We start from the raw sequence: 22081 nt of genomic DNA, 5'->3' as shown, positions 1-22081 counted from the left end.
TATTCCTTGAAGCTCTTCTTTCAGACCTGAGCATTTCAGCCAATGGGAAATCCCATAGCTATCACTGGTCTATCCTGGGCCTCCCCACACCCCATCACAGTGAAGCCCACACTGGGAGACCAGGGCTGAGCTCACCTCTCGTTCATTTATCCATGTGCATGGAGACTGCAGCATTGACTGGTAATGAAAGCCATGACCGCACACCCTCCCTCAAATGCTGTCAGGCTTCCCTCCATGACAGTTGAAACACATTCGAGAGACCCCTGCCTTGCAATAGTAGATGGAACACCCTGCCCATTATCAGCCCTGACCATCTACCTGAGACCTTCAAGGATCTAAACCGGCACATTGTTGTAGGCTCCTCTTCCCCCACCGGGGAGCTAACCCCTGCCTCCCTCCCTCTGTTCCTCCCCCACCCCCCCATCCTCACCTTGGTCAACTTGAACTGCCCTTCAGTGCAGGCTTTACTGCAGCTCCTGACTTGCTTGGATCTCGATGTTGTGGGACCCATGAGTCAGGGAGCAAATCTGCTGTCATGTGGGCTTCACCATCGAGAGTGGAGAACACGCCTGAGCATTGTTCCTATCCAGTTGACTCATGATTATTAGTGTGTCCCTTTAGTCAGCCAGTTGTGCTCACCTTGAACTCCACCCACCTGAAAAGATCCTTCTCCCACTTTGCGGATTCACGTGTGCCAGAGTAACTATGTTGTGAAGCGCCTTGAGAAAACGATGCGCGGAACTTTCCAGACATGCTCCACCGCCTTCTACCCTCCCTCTGTCGCCCACCAACTTCTCCCATCACCCTTGACCCAACCAATAGAACCACTCCTCTCCCCTCTGTTTCTCTCGAACCCATTCACAGGACCCCCACAGCATGCAAGGCCTTTTCCTCCCTCCCACGACCCTGCACCTGCCTCCCTCTCGCCCTCCCACAGCCACCCTCCCTACTCCGTGCCCCTTAGACTGCCACTACCTGATCATCGCCTCGTTGAACAATGTTCCCCAATGAGGGGGGGAAAAAAAGAGTGGCCACTCACTCCGACTCCAGCAAGTTGACTACCCCGCCTGTTGCGCACCATTTATATATACAGTCGTAAATTGTTTGGGAAGGGGGACTTAATTTTGGCGAGCTGGCCTCTTAATGTGCATGCGTGACCTGCAGCATGTAGGGGCATGTAAATGTGCTTCCCAATTCTTGCTGTCGGGACGCTCAACATGCCTTCAAACGCCCCTGAACTGAGCTTAATTGCAAAAGTTCAACCCACTGTCAGGAAGCTGGTTTCCCTCCGTCTCAATTAAGTTCCCCCCCCACTCCCCCGCCTTCCTGGCTTCTGGCCACCTGGAGCAGCAAGAGATTCTGCCCTGAGTGGTTACATTTAGTTAACATTGTCGTATGAACATAGCTTGAAAATTCCGGTTAAGTTTCTTGGGAAATGTCTTTGTTCTGTTAACTTCATTCGATTCAAGCTGCTCAGTCAGGTTCCAGAGGTTAAAGTCAGGTTTGAGTCAGTGTTATAAACGTAATTGGAGAAAGCTTGTGTGGTTCACTGGGTTGAAATATTGCACTCCCAAATTCAGAATGGCTTAACAAGAAAGCTGCCAATTCAGTAGCTTTGTCTCCCTGCTCTTTACACGTGGAAACTGCTTATTAGTGCATGCTCTTGTGCGTTTAACATCGTCAGTGATGTGCTGAACACAATAGTATGAGATTCTTTTCCATGTTCTAATTCAAGGTGTCTTGCTTTGGGATTTTTGGATTTTTTTTTAACTAAAGGATTGGGGGTGGAGGGGGGGAGGGGGAGAGAGTTTGTTTTGCTGTTTGCTTCTAGACTAGTTCATCAGATGATAATGCCAAAAACAAGTTAACCAGCTTATGAAGAGAATTAGTGTTGGGAGATACTGGGGATATCAGATAGTGGGAGATGTCAGCGATAGGAGAATCCTGGTGATGGGAGAGTCTGGTGATGGGAAACTCCCATGATTGGAGGACCCAGTGATGAGAAAGTCCTGTTGATGGGAGAATCCGGTGATGGGAGGGAACAGTGAAGGGAGAGTCCGGTGAAGGGAGAGTCCGGTGAAGGAAGAGTCTGGTGAAGGGAGAGTCCGGTGAAGGGAGAGTCCGGTGAAGGGAGAGTCCGGTGAAGGGAGAATCTGGTGAAGGGAGATTCCAGTGATGGGAGAATCCAGTGATGGGAGAATCCGGTGATGGTAGAATCCGGTGAAGGGAGAATCTGGTGAAGGGAGGGACCAGTGATGGGAGATTCCAGTGATGGGAGATACCGGTGATGGGAGAATCAGGTGATGGGAGATAGCGGTGATGGGTGGAACCAGTGATGGGAGAATCCAGCGATGGGAGGGACCGGCGATGGGAGGTTCCAGTGATGGGATGGACCGGCGATGGGAGAATCCGGTGATGGGAGAATCCGGTGAAGGGAGAATCCGGCGATGGGAGAATCCGGTGAATGGAGAATCCGGTGAAGGGAGGTGCAAGTGATGGGAGATTCCAGTGACGGGAGATTCCAGTGACGGGAGATACCAATGATGGGAGATACCTGTGATGGGAGAATCCAGTGATGGGAGAATCCAGTGATGGGAGAATCCGGTGAAGGGAGGGACCAGTGATGGGAGATTCCAGTGATGAGAGAATCAGGTGATGGGAGATTCTGATGATGGGGGGGACTGGTGAAGGGAGGGACCAATGATGGGAGGTTGCAGTGATGGGAAATAGCGGTGATGGATGGGATCAGTGATGGGAGAATCCAGCGATGGGAGGGACCGGCGATGGGAGGTTCCAGTGATGAGTGGTTCCGGAGATGGGAGAATCCGGTGAAGGAAGGGACCAGTGATGGGAGTTTCCAGTGATGGGAGATTCCAGTGATGGGAGATACCAATGATGGGAGATACCGGTGATGGGAGAATCAGGTGATGGGAGATTCTGGTGATGGGGGGATTGGTGAAGGGAGGTTCCAGTGATGGGAGGGACCGGTGATGGGAGAATACGGTGAAAGAAGAATCCGGTGAAGGGAGAATCCGGTGAAGGGAGAATCCGGTGAAGGGAGGTTCCGAAGATGGGAGATACCGGTGATGATAGATACCTGTGATGGGAGAATTCGGTGATGGGAGAATCCGGTGATGGGATAATTCGGTGATGGGAGAATCCGGCGAAGGGAGAATCCGGCGAAGGGGGAATCCGGCGAAGGGAGAATCCGGCGAAGGGAGAATCCGGTGAACGGAGAAACCAGTGATGGGAGATGCCCGAGAGAAGAAATATCAGTCAAGGAAAATGCTAGTAATGAGTGATATGATGGAAAAGTTGATGAGGGATCTGGTCGCTGACGATGTTTTTGATGGGAGAATGCTTGTGAAATGTGAATAACAATGTGTAGAATACAGATTCTTCACAATGCAGAAATCTAGAAACCTGAATAGGGCATTCAGCTATTCAAGCCTGCTCCGACATTCAATTAGATAATTACTGATCTTTCCCTCAACTTCATTTACCAGCCATAGCTCCATATCCCTTGATACTCTAACTTAACAAAGATCTATTGATCTCACTCAACTATGACACAACTCACAAGTAGGGGAGGTTACAAGCCACATGTTAAATTGTAAAGGTTAAAATGATGTTCTAATCTAATATTATCCTTTAACCCCCAGATTACACTGCTATTATATCCCTTGCCTGACGTATTATCAAATATTTAGCAGCAGAATCCACAAGAGGCACATTAAAGCGAGAGATTAACAGCTCTGATCCCATCTGCCACTAAAAATAGTTCGCTTCATGTGAAACTGAACTAAAAGTCAAAACCACACAACATTGAAATTGGACATCAGTGATTCACCTGACGGCAGGTATTGCACTTGTTAAAGTACAATGTTCTCCCAGCAGGGAGCACTTTGGGAGAGGTGGGGGGAGGGGGGGGAAATTGGTGGTGTTATTTACAACTTTCCCCTCTTTGCCACTCTCCTCCTCTCCTGAAGTGGAGGTCTTGTGATGCAGTGGATAGTGTCCCTGCCTCTGTATCAGAAGCTCTGGGTTCAAGTCCCTTTATCAGGACTTGATGGTCATGGGTAGTGATTGTCAACCTGCAAATCCTTTCAATATGCCTATGGCAGGTGATAAGAGATAAGAGGTGATAGTCTCTGGTAACAGACTGGCAACTTGCTCCAGGAAAAACTAGCCTTGGAAACAGCAAGTGCTTTGTCTGCCTCATGTGTCACTAGACAGAGGAAAGCCCCAAGTCTAAGTCCCTCTCCTCAAGGTCTTGATTTGTGATGGTTCCACAGACAGGGACATTCTTGCACATCTTATTAGAGGAGGTTTTCCCCTTGTGACGAGGTGACTCGGTGATTTGGCCATGGGAGTCGTCACAAGTGAGCCTCATCCCATTCCCACTTGAGCGATACGTGCAGTATTTTCCAGAGGGAGGAAAGCAATCAGGAGCAATAACCTTGGCTGAGTTTCCACTCCCATGTCACAGTCACTGAAAACAATTCTCCTGACTTACTGCTGTGCATAAATCAGCACAGAGTAGGAATCAATGTGTTTATATAAAATTACAATTTCACTATTCTAATCAAGCTGTTGGCCCATTCACTGCACAACATAACTTATACAGGTGTTAACAGCACTGGAGGATGGCATTCAGCCCATCGTGTCTGCGCTGACTCTTTGTTTACGCAATCCAAAACTAATCCCCCTTCCTCAGCCTATCCCCACAGCCCAGCCCTCCACCTCAAATAGCTTTCCAGTTTTCATCTAACAGTTGCAATGGCCTCTCTCTTAACAACTCCCTGCAGCAAAACATTCCATTCTCTCAACAACAATCTCCCGCTCTCTTCACGTCATTTTCAACTGAAGGCCATTTATCACCGACTCCCCAGGGTAAAAGAAATAGACTTTCCCAATTCACCCCACCAAAATCCTTCACCTCTGAAATTCCCTCCTCATAGCTATGGTTTCCCATTCCTGACTTCTTTCATGTGAATCTTTTCTCTACACTCTCTACGGCGAGACGACAGTCATTTCAATCAGCGTCCTCGGAGTAACTGTGCAACTGTGCAACAAATGGAACTTAAAATAAAATGGCTGTCCATTATTATCTGGTCATGTGGAAATTAACCGGTTAAAGGATAAAAGACACAACTTTATTAACACGGAGAGGTGATGTGATCATCCAGGTTCACAATCACCAAAAGATTCAGCTGTATGCTAACCGCACTAACCAGCTTGCACTGGATGGATGCTGAAATGGCATGAAAACAACAGAGATACACAATGGTAAAGAATAGTTTTTAATGTTTTTATTTATTGTTCATTTAAAATAATAAAGGATAGTCAAAGAACCACTTAGAGATGAAGGGACTATCTTGTACTTAAGAAAGAAGGAACGACAGCGATGCCATTTTCAAAATATTAAGGGCCATTCATATATGTGGTGTATTTCAGATGATCAGGGGTCCGAGTTGCTGTAGCAACAGGCGCTTCTCCATGCTTGTTGTATTCTGGAGCTATGGATAGTGATGGTAGAGGCTCCAACTTTCTTTCCATCACATGGCTGACCAGGGATCTCTCCCACTGGCATGTGTTGGAAGGATTTGCTGGTTCATAATCCATCTGTTTGGCCATGTTGTGGATGTACTTTCCTTGGCCATCAAGTTCTTGGGGGAGGACTTAAATCTGGAGCTTCTGACTCAGAGGCAGAGATGCAGCCCACTGCTCATAGAAACATAGAAAATAGGAGCAGGAGTAGGCCATTTGGCCCTTCGAGCCTGCTCCGCCATTCATCATGATCATGGCTGATCATCCAAATCAATAGCTTGCTCCCGCTTTCCCCCCATATCCTTTGATCCCTTTCGCCCCAAGAGCTATATCTAACTCCTTCTTGAAAACATACAATGTTTTGGCCTCAACTACTTTCTGTGGTAGCGAATTCCACAGGCTCACCACTCTCTGAGTGAAGAAATTTCTCCTCATCTCAGTCCTAAATGGTCTACCCCATATCCTCAGACTATGACCCCTGGTTCTGGACTCCCCCACCATCGGGAACATCCTTCCTGCATCTACCCTGTCTGGTCCTGTTATAATTTTATAGGTTTCTATAAGATCCCCCCTCATTCTTCTGAACTCCAGTGAATATAATCCTAACCGACTCAATCTCAATCTCTCCTCATATATCAGTCCCGCCACAAGACCTCCTGGATGGGATAGATATATCCACTGGTAGGTGATTGTACGACTAGGGGGCATTGTCTAAAAATCAGAGCCAGAGCTTTCTGGAATGAAATTAGGAAAAACTTTGGCACCAACAGTGTGGTACAAGTTTGGAATTCTTTCCTGCAAACCACAGTAGATCAATTGTTAATATTAAATCTGAGATTGATAAGATTTTTGCTAATCAAATGTATTGACGGATAAGGGGAAAAGACAGACATATGTCTGGAGTTAAGTTGCGGATCAGCCATGAAAAGCCTCGAGGGGCTAAATGGCCGACTCCTGTTCCTAAGTTCCCAATGCATAATAAATATTTTATCTCAGTTTTTACAGCATAAGATGAAAGTAAAACCACAGAGGCATCTGAGGACAATGTGGAAGAGCTACTACTGCAGAAAAATACTCAGAAGGAACCAGTTCAAAAAGTTAACTGGAGCAGAAAGTGAAAAAGATTGTCACACAATATGGGAGGAGGTTAGGAACACTTTAAAAGACTAATCAGGAATAGCCATCGTGGTTTTGTAAAGTGCTTGACAAAGTTATTCATATTATTTGATGAAGTGTAAAAATAAAGGGAATTTGATGGATGGTAAGATGCAACTTAAGAGACTTGTTGAAAAATTGAAGTGTATGGTATTAAAATAACTGTTAGAGAGGCGGTGAGGGGGGAAAAGCGGGTAATAGATTATTTATTTTTGGATCGGTGAGATGCGCACAGAGACATACCACAGGGACCTGTGTTGAGTAGTTTTTGTTTTCCATTTATATTAATGATTTGGACATAGGCATAGGACAAATGATATTGTAGTCTCCTATTAATTCTAAATTTGGGGTATAGTGCACTGTGATGTAAACATGTAGGAGATTACATGAGTACACAGACAGGTTAGTAGATAAGTGGCAGATGCTGCTCAGTGCAAAGAAATATGAAGTGACATAAGGGGAGATGGCGGCATGGTGATAGCGTCACTGGATTAGTGATCCAGGGGCCTGAGAAAATTCTCTAGGGGCATGGGTTCAAATCCCACCATGGCAGCTGGTAGAATTTAAATTCAATTAATTAAATATGGGATATTAAAAAAGCTACTCTCAGTAATGTTGACCATGACAACTATCATTGTCAAAACCAATCTGGTTTGCTAATGCCCTTTAGGGAAGGAAATCTGCCATTCTTACCTGGTCTGGCCTACATGTGCCTCCACACCCACAGCAATGTCGCTGACTCTTAACTGCCCTCTGAAATGGCCTAGTGAGCCACTCAGTTCAAGGGCAATTAGGGAAGGGCAACAAATGCTGGCCTTGCCAGTGATGCCCACATCCCTTGAAAGAATAAAGGGTAAAAAAATCAGAAAAAGAAACAGTAAAGGCAAATATGACCTGAATGGTGGGATTCTTAAACTAGCCAGAGAACCAGGGCTGTAGATGCACAGATCTTGACAGATGTGAGTACATATAACAAGTGTAAATGGAATTCTGAGTTTCATACACAGCAGTACTAAATTACAAAACTGAGAACTGAAGTTAAACTGGTAGAAGCCATTGTTTAGAAATGTAGGGAGGAATTTTCACCTCCTGCCAGTGGTGGGATTTCCAGGGATGAGTGGTGCGGGGGTGGGGGTGCAATGTGTGGGCTGCAGTCAGGCCAGATGATCCAGGAAAAAGTTAGGTTTCAAGTGCTTGCAGTTACAGCTATTGATGCTTTAAATGGTCTGGATGATTGGCATTTTTACTGGACTATAGTAAAAAGGAACATTTTTTAAGAAAGTGGAAAGTTATCAATGAATAGATTTTTTTTTTAAAGCATTCTTAACGCATCCGATTGTCACGCTATAGTTCATTGGTTCTGTGCAGTTTATAGTGGGTGAACATGCATGGAGGTGCCATAGCTTGGCATGGAGGGCATGGGAGGCTATCGTGTGTGGATGGAAGCATACTTTGGCATGGAGAGACATGAGTACGACCTTTTGAACTAACCTTTCAAAAGGTTCCCTCATGTAGACAATGGTTCACAACACCTCTTAAGATGCCGTGAGCCTTGACTCTTTGAAAAGCTGGTCCGACTCCATTAAAATTGTGGAGGACTAGGACATGCCTATCCCTGCAATGGAGTTGGCCAGGTGAGGAGTGCAGGGTGCGGGCAACCCCAGGAATGACATGGGGAATCCCAGAATCAGGTTCACCCTGCCATTTTTACCCCTCCACAGAGCCTCTCTGACTCCATGAATGTCCAGCCCTTAGTAATTGGAGTAGGCCATTCAACCCCTTGAGTCTGTTGCACTATTCCATTCGGTCATGATGATCTGTGCCTTGACCCTATTTACCCTTTAATATCCTTGCCTGACAAAAATCTATCATTTTCAAGTTTTGAAATTTTCAATTGAGCCCCCCAGGCCCAACAACTTCTTAGTTGGCCTTATTGAATGGTGCAGTAGGCTCAAGGGGCTGAGTGTCCTACTCCTGCTCCAAATTTGTATGTTCGTACGTATGTATGTTCGTATGTTTGTATGAATAGCTGCGAATGGCCCGGCTCCAAACAGAAAGAACAGACAGAAAGAACGTGTGCACACATTGCACCTGTTTCAGCTAAACAAAATGAGTGACAGCCATTCACTGGTTCATTCCTCGGGGAAATGCCTTGACCAATCAGTCAAGTTGTCTGGTTTAAATTTCAAATAATGCTTGGCAGTTAAATGTCAGTCACCATCAACTGGTGCATTCTCCAAGGCTACGCCTCTACCAATCAGAGTCCAATTGCCAACCAATTGGCACTCTCTTCTCATACAATATAAATTGTTGTTCCTTTCACATTTGGTATTCTTGTGAATTATCCCTATGAGTGCAAGATGAAAAGCCGCGACAAAAAAATCTCTCTTTTCAGCAATACTCAAATTCTACTCTACTCAGGCAGTGAAGGTGAAAATTACCCATTACACCATTTAAAGGGAATTGATAAATGTATGGAACAGAGGAATATTAAAGGATACAGGGAAATGCAATCCGGGTAGGTTAGTTGAAGAGTTAGCAGCCACATAAGAATGTTGGACCTTGTGTGCTGCTGTTTCTGCTCCAGACCAATGAGTCTTTATTTTAGACTATTTAGAAGGTCATTGTTTCCTTCTTTCCTGTGATTAGATCTTGTGCACTTAGAGTTCAGCTTTGTAAAGAAATCCCATTCTACAGTAGTATCACTTGTACCTTCTTGATAGGAGACAGGAGGCATTGATCTTGTAGCCATTCTCTTAAAACGGCTAATTTCATGGATTGTGTTAGACCTTCTGGTTTAGCACTGAGACCAGATGGCCCAATTAAACAGAGCAATGGCTTTTTAAACAGCTGCCTTTCAGCCAGGCAATCCCAAAATGATTTTTTTTTTGTCTGGTTTAGTGAAGGTATGGGATTAGATCTGGTGGCTAGCACTTTGGATACTGATGGGTTTTATGAATGGCATTCAGCTCAGAAGGCTGATGCCATGTATGAGCATACAAGCAGTGACAGATAGGAAGACCCTCTGATCTGTCCATCGCACAACTGTAATGCCTCGTGCATCACAATATAGCCAGCCTTATATCAGGCGTCAGGAAAATGCTGGAATTTAATGTTAAAAATTTAATGTTAACAATGTACTTAGATAATCAAAGTAAGGTCAGGCAGAGTCAGCACAGTTTTATGAAAGGAGAAATTGTGTTTGATAAATTAAGTAGAGTATTCGAGAATGTAAGAAGTAGGGTAGATAAAGGGAAGCTATTAGATGTAGTATACTTGGATTTTGTAAAAGCATTAGATAAGATGCCACACAAAAGGTTAATACACAAGCTAAGGACTCTTGGATTTGGGGTTAATGTATTAGTAAGGATACAGGATTAATTAATTGATGGGAATCAGAGTATAGGCACCAAGGGGGCATTTTCAAATTGGCAGGCTCTGACTGCAGTAAGTGCTGGGGCATCAGCTACCCACAAATTATATTAATGACAGAATATTCCAATGCAGTCCTGGCTGGGCTCCCACATTCTAGTTTGAGGTTATCCAAAACTTTGCTGACCCCTGTCTTAACTAGCAGCAACTTCTGCTCACCGATCACTCCTGGCTTGCTCACCTACATTAGCTCCCGGTTAAGCAACATCTTGACTTTAAAATTCTTATCCTTGTTTTCAAATCGGTCTATGTCCTTGCCCCTCCCTATCTCTGTAATCTCCTCCAACCCACAGCCCTCCTAATACCTGTGCTACTCTAATTCTGGCCTCCTGTGTATTCCCAATTATAAATGATCGGCCATTGGTGGCTGTGCCTTCAGTTGCCTAGGCCCCAAGCTCTGGAATACCCTCCCTTCAACTTTCCACTTCTGAATCTCGCTTTCCTCCTTTAAGAGATTCCATAAAACCTACCTCTTTGACCGAGCTTTTGGTCATCTGACCTAATATCTCTTTACTGCGGATGCTGGAAATCTGGAATAACATCAGCCTGAAAGGTTAACCCTGTTTCTCTCCACAGATGCTGCCTGACCTGCTGATGTTTTCCAGCATTATTTGTGCTCATTTCTGATATCTACTTACATGGCTTGGTGTCATACTTTGTAGTATAATGCTCCTATGAGGCACCTTGGGATACTTCATTGCATTAAAGGTGCCATGTGAGGCTGGGAATTCTGCGGCAAGTAACTCACCTCCAGACTCCCCAAAGCCTGTTCACCACAGGCACAAGTCAGGAGTGTGATAGGATACTCTCCACTTGCCTGGATGAGTACAGTTCCCACAACACTCAAGAAGCTCGATACCTCCTGGACAAAGCAGCCCACTTGATTGGTACCCCAGCCACCACCTTCAAAGATCACTCCCTACACCACCGACGCACAGTGGCAGCAATGTGTACCATCTACAATGTGCACTGTGTAAAATCACTTAGGGTCCTTCGACAGCACCTTCGAAACCCGTGACCTCTACCATCTAGAAGGACAAGGGCAGCATATGCATGGAAACACCAACACCTGCAAGTTCCCCTCCAAGCCGCCATCCCGACTTGGAACTATGTCATCGTTCCTCTGCTGTTGCTGGGTCAAAATCTTGGAACTCCCTTCCAAACAGCACTGTGCGCGTTCCTACAACATATGGATTACAGCGGTTCAAGAAGGTGGCTCACTACCACCTTCTCAAGAGCAACTGGGGATGGGCAATAAATGCTGGTCTAGCCAGCGACACCCACATCACATGAACGAGTTTTAAAACATGAATATATAGTTATTATAGACAAAGAGGCTGCAGCGTGATATTTAACAGATCTAACATTTGCAGAAGAGAGTTGCAAACTTCTACGCCCCTTTATGCTAAGAAGGGTTTTGTAACTTCATTCCTGAATGGTTTAGCTGTAATTCCTAAACTATGCCCCCGAGTCCTAGACTCCCCAACTAGTGGAAATACTTTCTCTCTATCTAACCTATCTATTCAACTACCCATGTTTTTATATCCCAGTTTCACTCTGGATTGTGAAAATTGAATGTTTCAATGCATTACCTCATCCAATTAGCTAGACTTTAATTTTAACAAGAAGATCTCCCAATACTTGACATTCTACTGAATTTTCCAGATCAATGGCAGAATACTTTTTAAGGATAGAGCTAATGGGGGAAGTTTTGTGTCTCCCCCCTTAACAGCTAAAATGCTCTCTGACTGGAAACCCTTTTATTAATTGAAACTGCTAACAGAAACAGTTATGATGTACATGTACCTTTAAGGGAGCATATCGGAAACTGCTGTCCATCACTATCCACCATGAGACAGGATGTGATATACTCTGTAGACAGAAACAGAGCAGTAATTCTATAGACCAGGTTTGTCTACACAGCCTCCCAGTTACCATTGTCGGTATATAGACTTATCACCAAATAACAAACCCGGGTTATTATTTTACCAATTCTTGCTGTAAAACTGGTACATTTGCAATAAGTGAAAGAATGCAACAGAAACTCACTTAAAAGCTGAAGTTAATGCAAATTGTGTCACCATTCCCTTACAATACTACAATAAATCCCAACAGCTTTGGACTAAGAGGAGAAAAGGTCATCTAGATTGCTATCTTTGCTGGTCAGTATACCTGTGCAGATGTCAAGTGTCAAAAGGATTAGGTTTTGGCTGTAATGCTGAGCTAAAACAGGGCGAGCCAATCAGATGGTGGGATGAGGTGATGCTTATCTCTTGATCAGAAGCTCAGGATGAGTCAGGAGCATCAGGGAAAGGCTGGGAGAGCAACACTGAATTTCGATTGGCATGTTATCAACTTAATTCCAGATGAGTTATGTCCTGACTTGACCTCAGGAACATTTTGGAGCTCCAAAATAAAAGAATGCCCGAGCCAATCCAGTTTGCAGCAATGTTTGATTTGGCTGCACCGAGCTTCTCGCTGATCACTTCTGAAATGCTTTTGGTAAAGCTGTCGTGCAAAATACTAACATCCATTGTCTCCCTTCATCTCCACCTGTTTAGGTCCTGACAGCACAATCCTGAAAACCGCCAGAGGTCTCAGCGCTGTGAGCTGAGAGCTGGAAGGAAATCAGTCCCCCAGGCCTGCTTTGCAGCAATGGACCCAGTTTGAACTTTCATGAGTACCAAAGGCGAAGGGGGAGGGAGGGGAAGATGACACCACTCTCCCAGCCGGACTGCCTGCCCAGGGACAGCCGTCGGTTCGATATCCGAACTCACTGCTTGGACAACTACACCAACAGAGCTGGTCAACTCAACTGCACCTCCAGGAGAGTCAAGTCGATTTGCTTCCCTCAAGGGACAGAGACGGCAGACTACGCGGAGGGTAGGAAGGACCGAGCAGGGCACAATATCGCTCTTCACTTGCCCGTCTCCTCGCGGTGGAACACGAGTGCCTCTGTCAGACGGAGTTATTGAGTAGAGGCCTCAACCGTACCCAGTGCCTGATCGGCTGCCCCTTCCCTGGGGGATGTCTCTGTTGGTAACACTCCAGCTGAATAAAGCTAACTGCATAAAAGTTTCTGGGCCCGGAACTAATTATTCCCTCATCAGGTTTCTGTTGAATTTTCTACTTTTCCTGAACATCCCATAACTCTTCGGAAGGAAGGAGCTTGCGGCGAGCTGCAGGAGAATGGACTGCGCGTTTTGGCCAATGGCAAGTGTGGCTCAGGAGTCCCCTGCTCATTTTCAGCCAATTGGAAGCCGGGAGATCTGAGGCCTTCTGGGAAAGCAGTGAATACTTCAATTTCTTTCCAAACTGTTGTGGTCAGGAGATAATGGTCAGTAAAGAAACAAATCATTCACTGGCTTCAAATGTTCACTTAAACTCAGACCGCACCATGACCGTCAGATCTGTCCTACTGAAGCGGGACCCCGCAAGCTCATCAGAAGCCGAGAGGAGGCAACACCGGAGGCGTCACAAGACCCAGCAGGTGCGCTTCAAGGACCTAGCCGACGGTCCTGAGGAGGTGGGAGAGAAAAAGACCCCTGAGGCATCCACAGAGGGACCAGAGGGCAACAGGCAACTGGCATCCATAGAGAGTTCCCAGGGCTCAGTGAGAAACTGGCAGCAGGCACGGCCTTGCTCCCTGACCCTTCCCAATCCCCGGAAGGTCTGCATGAGCACTGCCATTCAGACCTCTCCCAGCCTCCAGAAGCAGTTCCCGGCATTCCGATTCAGGAGCAAGAGCATCAGCGATTTTAGCCAAGTGGACGAGCAGGAGGGCCTTACCTTTTCACATGTCTCCCAGAAGACCTCCAAGGGGGAAGGGGAGCCACAGGTGGCCGGTGCTCGTGAGGAGGTGGCGGAAGAGGAGGTGGAGGAAGTGGAGGAGGAGGAACTGGGTGAGATCGAGGCAGCCACAGCTCTCAATGGGAGGGAGCCGGAGGTGGCCAGGACACCACTGAGTAACTGTGTGGATCCCAGTCCGGCCCTGCCTTGTTCCCAGAACTCTCAGCAAAATGAGTGGGCCTCAGAGGAGGTTCATGCCCAAAGCCCCAATGGGTCGACCATATGCCATCGCGTTAAGGACAAGGCTACACTTTGCAAAGCCATAACTGACACCCTGGCAGAACGGAACCACAAAACATTGATAGCCGGGCAGCACTGTGCAGCTAAGGGTGATGTTGCAGACCATTTGAGAAGCCCCTCCATCAAATCCTGCTCATTAAACTCCAAGGCAAGTCCACCATCATCCAAAGAAAGCCTTCTGGACTCAGTGAAACAGGGCGTATGTAACAAGTCAAAAGCACCAACATGTGATTTGGACAGCAACCATTCTGAACCTAGAAAGGCTGAGCTATCTAACATGAATCAACCTCTCCTTAAGGACCAGCCTTGTACTTACCCCAAGTCCTGCTTAAAGACCCCAGCACTGAATCCCAAACAGCCTAGTATTTCCCATCGAACTGACCAATTAGAACACTGCACCTCAACACTGAACCCATCAGAACCAACCCCAGTTCAAGGCGAACCATCACAGCCACACACAAAGACTTCTGTCCAATCAGGAGAACATGTCATCCAATACAACCAATTGGGGCCCTCACGATTGCACCCTGATGACCGACTGGAACTTGTGACCAGTGGCAAAAATCCTCAGGACAATCTGAAGGAGCCGGTGATCACAGCAGGGAACCAAAGGGTCAAGTCAGGTCACACCACCCAGTATGAAATCACTTCTCTCCAGTCCAGGTTACAGACAATGGAGGATGTCCTACAGACTAGCCAACAGACCATTAAGGTTTTACTGGATGTCATTCAAGACCTGGAGAAGAAGGAAGCTGTTCGAGATGGGTAGGTACCTGACTAAATCATGAATTCTTAGAATGAATTGTCATAAGCATTAAAGGGGGAGGATGATTATTATTTATATTGAGTACAACCATTTTTACTTTCAGAGCACTTGCCAGTGTTTGCTGAATGAGAAGAATATTTAGGAACGCCCTTTTAATTCAACCCCACCTCCATGTCTCCTCATTATATCCCTCTTTCAAATGAAAGGAAAGGTCCCCCATTTGTATAGCACTTCACTATGTCCCTGAGGAAGAACCTAAATCACTTAGCCTCCTGGGGTACGATTGCATAGTGGTTATGTTACAGTACAGGCTTGGCATAATGATTTGGAAACATGGGCCCAGATTTTCGCCATGATGCAGAGCCAATCCCCATTTTCGCAGGGGCGGGATGCATTTCACACATGTGCAGTTTATGGAGGCAGCTAACCATATAAATCATCAGCTGCCTCTGCTGATGTGGGATTTTGGTCGGCCAGGAGTGTGCAACCCAAAGTGTGCAGATTAGACCAGGTAAGAGCAGATGAGAACTTGTGGGTTCATTTGGATATCCCAGGGTACCTCTGTGTATCTAGCCCAGGACACCTTTGGTGGAGGTCAAGTGCTTTTTCTTGTAGGCCAGGTGCCCTTTGGGGGAGGTCAAGTGCCTTTTGGAATAGTAAAACGTGCATAAGCTCATTGCTGTTAAACTCATTGGAACTGTCGACTGATCTATCAAAATCAACTGCCAAAACTGTCAGAAGCACTTGTCAAAAGCATCTAGTAAAGGGAGTTGTTAAGCTGTCAAGGCATTGAAAAGTCCTGCCCTTTAGATCTTTGAAAAGTATGCTTGGAGTGTTAAAAATAGATTGGTTGCTATTTCACTCTGTCTGTTGACATAAACCATTTCTGGATTAGTGCTGCAAGACTGATTTCACAGTCAGATTTGGATGCCTGACATTTCACAGTTTGATTGACAGCTACAAGTGGTGACAGATTCTTTGATGTGAGTCTATGAATTCTAATGCTTGTTATTTCAAGGGATTGAAATTAAAGGTTTGTTGCAAAAAGGCTTTATTTCATTGAAGGAATGTTAATGTAGTAATTTTTTTTATGAATGGGAGTGCTTTTCTCAATACAGTGAATTCTGCATTAGACACTTAGGACTTTATTTTATCTCATCTGTGCATGGGTCCTGAGGTCTGGCCATGTGGATACTTGATGTGTTGGCATGGTAGATGTAAGGGCAAAGGGTAGTGGGTGGGGGGGCATGGGTTGGCATGAGCTGTCACTAAATTGGCATAGGAGCTATAAAGGGCCGTAGGGGCTGGGTGGAGGAGCATGTGTTGACACAGAGGGCATGAGGGGTTACGGAGGTGGGTGAGGGGCATGAGGTGGCATGGGTTGGCATGGATGGGGCATGGGAGTGAGGAGGGGTGAGAGGCAAAGTTTTAATCTTTATTTTTAAACTTTGGACACAGTGCCAGAGCCCCGAGGCAGGGGGCCCTGGCCCAGCCTACCTCCATACCTGGTATTCTCTTCAGTTTTTCTCATGTAACCCGCCCCGACTTCTAATCCAGCCCACCCAGCTCACGACCACCCCCCCTCACCACACCCCACCCCCTCCCCACCCCCCCCCCCTCCACCCCCACAACTCCCAGACCAAGAATCCAACGTGTAGGTACCTATTTTTAAAAATCACGTTCGTGGAACCAGGAATTCTCCTGTCTCTGTGCGTCCAACCTGGGAGCGAAAACGTGGGCCATGATTTCAAATTTTTATTCGTCCCTGGGATGTGGGCGTCACTGGCTAGGCCAGCATTTATTGCCCATCCCTAATTGCGCTTGTTTAGAGGGCATTTAAAAGTCAACCATTGTCGCTGTGGGCCTGGAGTCACATGTAGGCCAGACCAGGTAAGGACGGCAGATTTCCTTCCCTAAAGGACATTGCTGAACATGGTCATCGTTAGACTTTTATTCCGGATTTTTTTTATTGGTGGGATTTGAATCCAGGTCACCGGGGTCTCTGGACTACCAGTCCAGTGACAATACCACTTCGCCACCGCCTCCCCATTATCTCACCAGAGCAGCGAGGGAATTAAAATTCAATGAAGTGAAATCTGAAATAAGAAGTTGCCATTGGTAATGATGACTCTGAAACTAGTGGATTTTGTCTTAAAAACTCATCTGGTTCACCTTCAGGGAAGACTATCTGCTGCTTCTGCCTGGCCTGGCCTATGAGTGACTCCAGACTCCTCTGACATGATCTAGTAAACTGGCTTCAAGAAGGTAGCTCACCACCAAATCTCAAGGGCAAGTAGGGAAGGACAATAAATGCTGGCCTGGCCAGTGACACACACACCTCATGAATGAATATAAAGAAAAGAACAAATTCTCCCTTTGAGGTGCAGCTACTATGGTTATGTAGGCAAAAGCCATGGCCATTTTATGCATAATAATAAGTTGGAAGTTCTTAGGTGCTGATGGGTGAAAAGATAAACATTTGCATTTTTCCCAGCCTCAGGGGACATCCCAAAGCTTTTCAAAGTTAATCTTTGAAGTGTAATCAGTGTTGAAATGTAGAAAATGTAGAGGCCAATCTGTGCACAGCAAGGTCCCTCAAACAGTGACTTGGCAATGATCAGATAATCTGTTCCTTAAGTGTTGGTTGAGGAGTAAATATTGGCCAGGACACTGGGGAGAACTCCCCGGCTCTTCACAGAATTGTTACAACGCAGAAGGAGGCCATTCGGCCCATTGTGGTTGCACTGGCTCTCCGAATGAGTCATTCACTTCATGCCGTTCTGCCATCTTCTTCCCATAACCCTGCATATTGTTCCTTTTCAGATAACAGTCTAATTCCCTTTTGAAAGCTTCAATTAAACCTGCCTTTGCCACACTCACAGGCCGTGCATTCCAAACCCTAACCACTCGCTGCATGAAAAAGTTTTTTTTTCTCATATGGTTTTAGCTTCTTTTTGCCAATTACTTTAAATCTGTGCCCTCTCATTCTTGATCCTTTCACGAGTGGGAACAGTTTCTCCCTATCCACTCTGACCAGACCCCTCATGATTTTGAACACCTCTATCAAATCTCCTCTCAGCCTTCTCTCCTCTAAGGAAAATAGTCCTAACTTCTCCAATCTATCTCTATCGCGAACTATCTTCATTTCTTCTTCAAACTAGTGTCATGGGATTTTCTTTGTTCATCTGAGAGGGCAGAAGGGACCTCATTTTAATGTCTCAGCTAGAGGATGGTGCCCCTGACAGTGCGGCACTCCTTCAGTGCTGCACTGGAGTGACAGCCTAGATCTTGTGCTGAAGTCTCTGGAGCTGGACTTGAAACCACGACCTTCTGATCCGAGAAGTGAGAGTAATATTCCCCAAACCAAGAACATTGCCAGATACTTTCATCACCATCAGTGGTGGCATCAATTGTTTTTTACTTCCATACTGCTTAATAACCTTTAGGTTTAAAAAAAATCTACTTTCCACACATGAAAATTATGCTGCAGGCTATCAATACAAAAATATGTTGGGGGGGGGGGTGCAATGGTACGTAGCCCCCCACCCCCGGAAACTATGCCGGCATGAAGTTGACATGGTCCGCGCCGCAATGCTTTATGGATAACGAGGGCTGAGTGGGACTTCCATCCCTCAATAGGGAAGAAGTCCTGCCCTCTGGGGCTGCCAGCCAATCCGACTGGCTGGTATCTCCATCAGTCCCGGGAGCACCAGGAAAGCGCCAGAGGCCACTGCCGGGACTGCAAAAGGACAAGGAAGATCAAGTCCCATGGAGCCCTGGATCAGGTAGGCCTGCGGTCTTGAACCAGGAAGGTTTGGGTAGGTTAAGTAGAGGGGCTCGGTTTAAGGGAGGGAGCGTGTGGGAAGGAAGAGGGGGTTCGACCTAAGGGGGACCGTGCCAGAATCAGCAAAGGGCAGCCCCGAAGCTTGTCATATCATGTGGTCCCACTTCTTGCTGCTGAAGCATCAGAACATTGGAAGTAGGACCAGGCCATTCAAACCTACCCAGTTCACTCTATTCCATCCTGGGTTTCCCTCCATTATCCAGCTGACCCCCTGAGGTGAAAATGGCACCAACCGGGCTAGATGGTCGGAAAACCTATTTTTAACCCATGTCAGCTCATTCCTCTTAGAATTAAGATATATTGAACCACGTTACATGTGCACAATTGATTTCGGGAATTAGTCTTAGCTTGTCAGACTTGCCAAAAATGGGAACAAAGTTTCCCTTCACCTGTCCGCCACCGAGATGGTATCGGCAACTTTGGGTACCGCCTCCAGAGAATTACCAAACTTGATGGTGTCCAGATTAATCCTTACACATACTGCCAGTGGATCAAGAGGAAACTCCATGGTTCAGCAGGTCGCATAAATTTTCAACTGGAACACTGTGGCAAACATCAATATCATAGTAACAATTCCACTCAAACTCCAGGAATTGCATTATTTTTCCATAATATTAACCCCCAAACTTTTAAAATAACTACTGAAAATATATTCAATTAAAAGATGACATAAGCCATTCCCAGCATTTGCCTGTCCCTTTTTCCCCTTTCGGGGAAAACAATAAGCTGAAAATTTGATCACGAGTGATGACAGGAATCACTTCATTGCATAAAGGCTGGTGGAAATCTGGAATTCTCTCCTTCAAACAACTGTTGGCGCAAAACTGAGATTACTCGATTTCAGAGATACAGGGTAGACACCAATCTGTCACGATCTAACTGAGAGGTGGAATATGCTCAAGGGGTTGAATGAGCTGCTCCAGTCTCTACGTCCCTCTCCTTTTTCTGCATTTCCAGTTGACTTCAACTTTTATTCTAACGATATCCTAACCGCTCCAACCTGTATTTGCCATTGTGTGTCCCAAATTCCTTGACCCCTGATTTCCCCCATTCTACCACCTATTTTGATAATGTTGGGACCAACGTTGGAAATGTTGGTCCTTGATTCCACCACCACCCCAACCACTCTTCCCCCACCCCACAACCCAAAAAAAAAAATCCATTATTTCTTGCAGCCAATCATACAGCAAAGCCCGACATCTCTCCTTGCCTTCCTATTTTCACTAAATAGGGCAGGGCAGATGGCAAGTGAGTGCATATTGATCAAAGAACACGCACTGCCTCCCCGCCCCGCTACCCTCACCATAAGAAGGGTGGTCAGGGGGAAATAAAGCAACGTGGAACGAGGATTAAACCTCAGACTGCGACCAATGCATCAATTGTGAAAGTGAATGTATTAAAGGCTGCTTTGAGACTTCAGTGACACAAAGCACTCTCAAACGGATTTTCAACATTTTTTTTTTTAAAAAGGGCTTACCAGGGCCGTGGGTTCAACCATTATCCTGATTAATAAATGGAGAATTACTGATGGCTGGAAGTGAGCTGCAATTTAATCGTGGGCGGTTCGGAAAATGTCACAGAGCCATGAGATTGAAGGTCGAACAGTTTACTGCCATCAATGAGATACTGAAATTCTGACCGTGCGCTTGCTGAATAATGTTACCGCAGAGAGAGCCCTGCTGAAAGGCCAAGGTCTACAGTGCAGGTCACCGATTGGTTGAGAAGAGTTGAAGGGAAGATGAGGTAAATCTAAGAAGGTCTGAATCAATGATTAGCTTAAGACATGGTCGGATTTATACAGCGATCTTTTATAAATAGTTTTCTTCAAAGTCCTGTTTAATTAAGAGCAGCCTCGATTTGCTGCTGCTCCCCCTCTTTAACAATGACGAGATTGAAGGGGAGACCTCTATTTTTGAGGCTCTTCCCACTCTTATGTCAGCCCCGGGCACGAAGGGACCTTTCCACCACAACTCGGTCAATTTATCACGTCAACCGTGGCTCAGATGGGGAGAATTTTCACCTTGAAATCAATCATTTGTAGGTTCAAATCCCGCCCCCTAGACTTAAAGCACAAAATCCCGGCTGATATTCCCAGTGCAGCGCTGAGGGAGTGCTGCACTGTCGGAAGTGCTGTCTCTTGGATAGTATGTTTAACAGAGGCCTTGTTGGCCCTCTCAGGTGGATGTAAAAGAACACATGGCACTATTTTGAAGAGGGGAAGGAGAGTTCTCCCCAATGTCCTGGCCAATGTTTATCCCCTCAACCAATATCACTGGGACAGATAACCTGGTGGTTATTTCATTCCTGTTCATTGTGGGAGATATCTTGAGTCATAAGGCTCTCTATATTTTTTGTACTTATATCAGACTACCTGTGTTATATACAGTATTGTACATGGCTGAGGATTGCAAAGCTGTAATCCAATCGAAGAACTCAGATGTAGTCAATAAACCAGCAGACTATCATTATAACAAAACAAAAATTGCTGGAAAAACTCAGCAGGTCTGACAGCATCTGTGGAGAGAAAGACAGAGTTAACGTTTCGAGTCCATATGACTCTTCTTCAGAGCTAAAGAGAAGTAAAAATGTGGTGAAATATATACTGTTTAAGGGGGCTGGGACAGGTGAAGCTGGGTAGAAGGCCAGTGATAGGTGGAGGCAAAGGAGAGATTGCAAAAGATGTCACAAACAAAAGGTCGAAGGTCTGTTGATGGTGGTGATACTGGCTAAAGGAGGTGCTAATGGAGACATTAAGAGTAGAAAGCAGGATGAGCAAGTGACAGATGGCCCTAGTGGGGGTGGAGTGAGGGGAGGGGACAGTGTGGAAGAAAAGATCGAAATAGGTAAAAAGGTAGGAATAAAACAATGAGTGGAAATAAATTTTAAAAATAAGAATAATCATAAAAGTAGGTGGGAAAAATATATATATATTAAAATTAGAAAATAAATATTTGAAAAATGGGGATCAAAAAGGGGTGAGGATGGAGCAAAGAGTTCACGATCTGAAGTTGTTGAACTCAATAAGTCCGGAAGGCTGTAAAGTGCTTAATCGGAAGATGAGGTGCTGTTCCTCCAGTTTGCGTTGGGCTTCACTGGAACATTGCAGCAGGCCAAGGACGGACATGTGGACATGAGAGCAGGGTGGTGTGTTGAAATGGCAAGCGACAGGGAGGTTGAGGTAGCTTTGGGAGTCGTTGGGCTTGTAATGAATATTGGTGGACAGTCTATCACCAGAAATTCATTAC

At 45.8% G+C, this 22081-nt stretch overlaps 2 protein-coding genes across 5 annotated transcripts in view; one reads left to right on the top strand and one right to left on the bottom strand.

Moving 5' to 3' along the window:
- LOC144688041 (dedicator of cytokinesis protein 2-like) overlaps positions 1–22081 on the bottom strand; it is a 1154257-nt gene that overhangs the window by 570394 nt on the left and 561782 nt on the right. The gene's annotated exons all lie outside the window — the stretch shown is intronic.
- Positions 1–22081, top strand: part of LOC144688141 (INSYN2B protein-like) — a 133869-nt gene that overhangs the window by 29399 nt on the left and 82389 nt on the right. For all 4 annotated transcript variants that reach the window (XM_078554707.1, XM_078554709.1, XM_078554706.1 and 1 more), the window contains exon 2: positions 12699–14991. In XM_078554707.1, coding sequence (XP_078410833.1) covers positions 13472–14991 — 1520 coding nt within the window. In that variant the 5' untranslated portion in view covers positions 12699–13471. The remainder of the gene's footprint in view (positions 1–12698; positions 14992–22081) is intronic.

The sequence above is a fragment of the Cetorhinus maximus genome, chromosome 1 (genome assembly GCF_964194155.1).
Source record: "Cetorhinus maximus chromosome 1, sCetMax3.hap1.1, whole genome shotgun sequence".
NCBI lineage: Eukaryota > Metazoa > Chordata > Chondrichthyes > Lamniformes > Cetorhinidae > Cetorhinus > Cetorhinus maximus.
The sequence above is the reverse complement of the archived record's forward strand: the minus strand, read 5'-3'. Positions and strand labels throughout refer to the sequence as shown.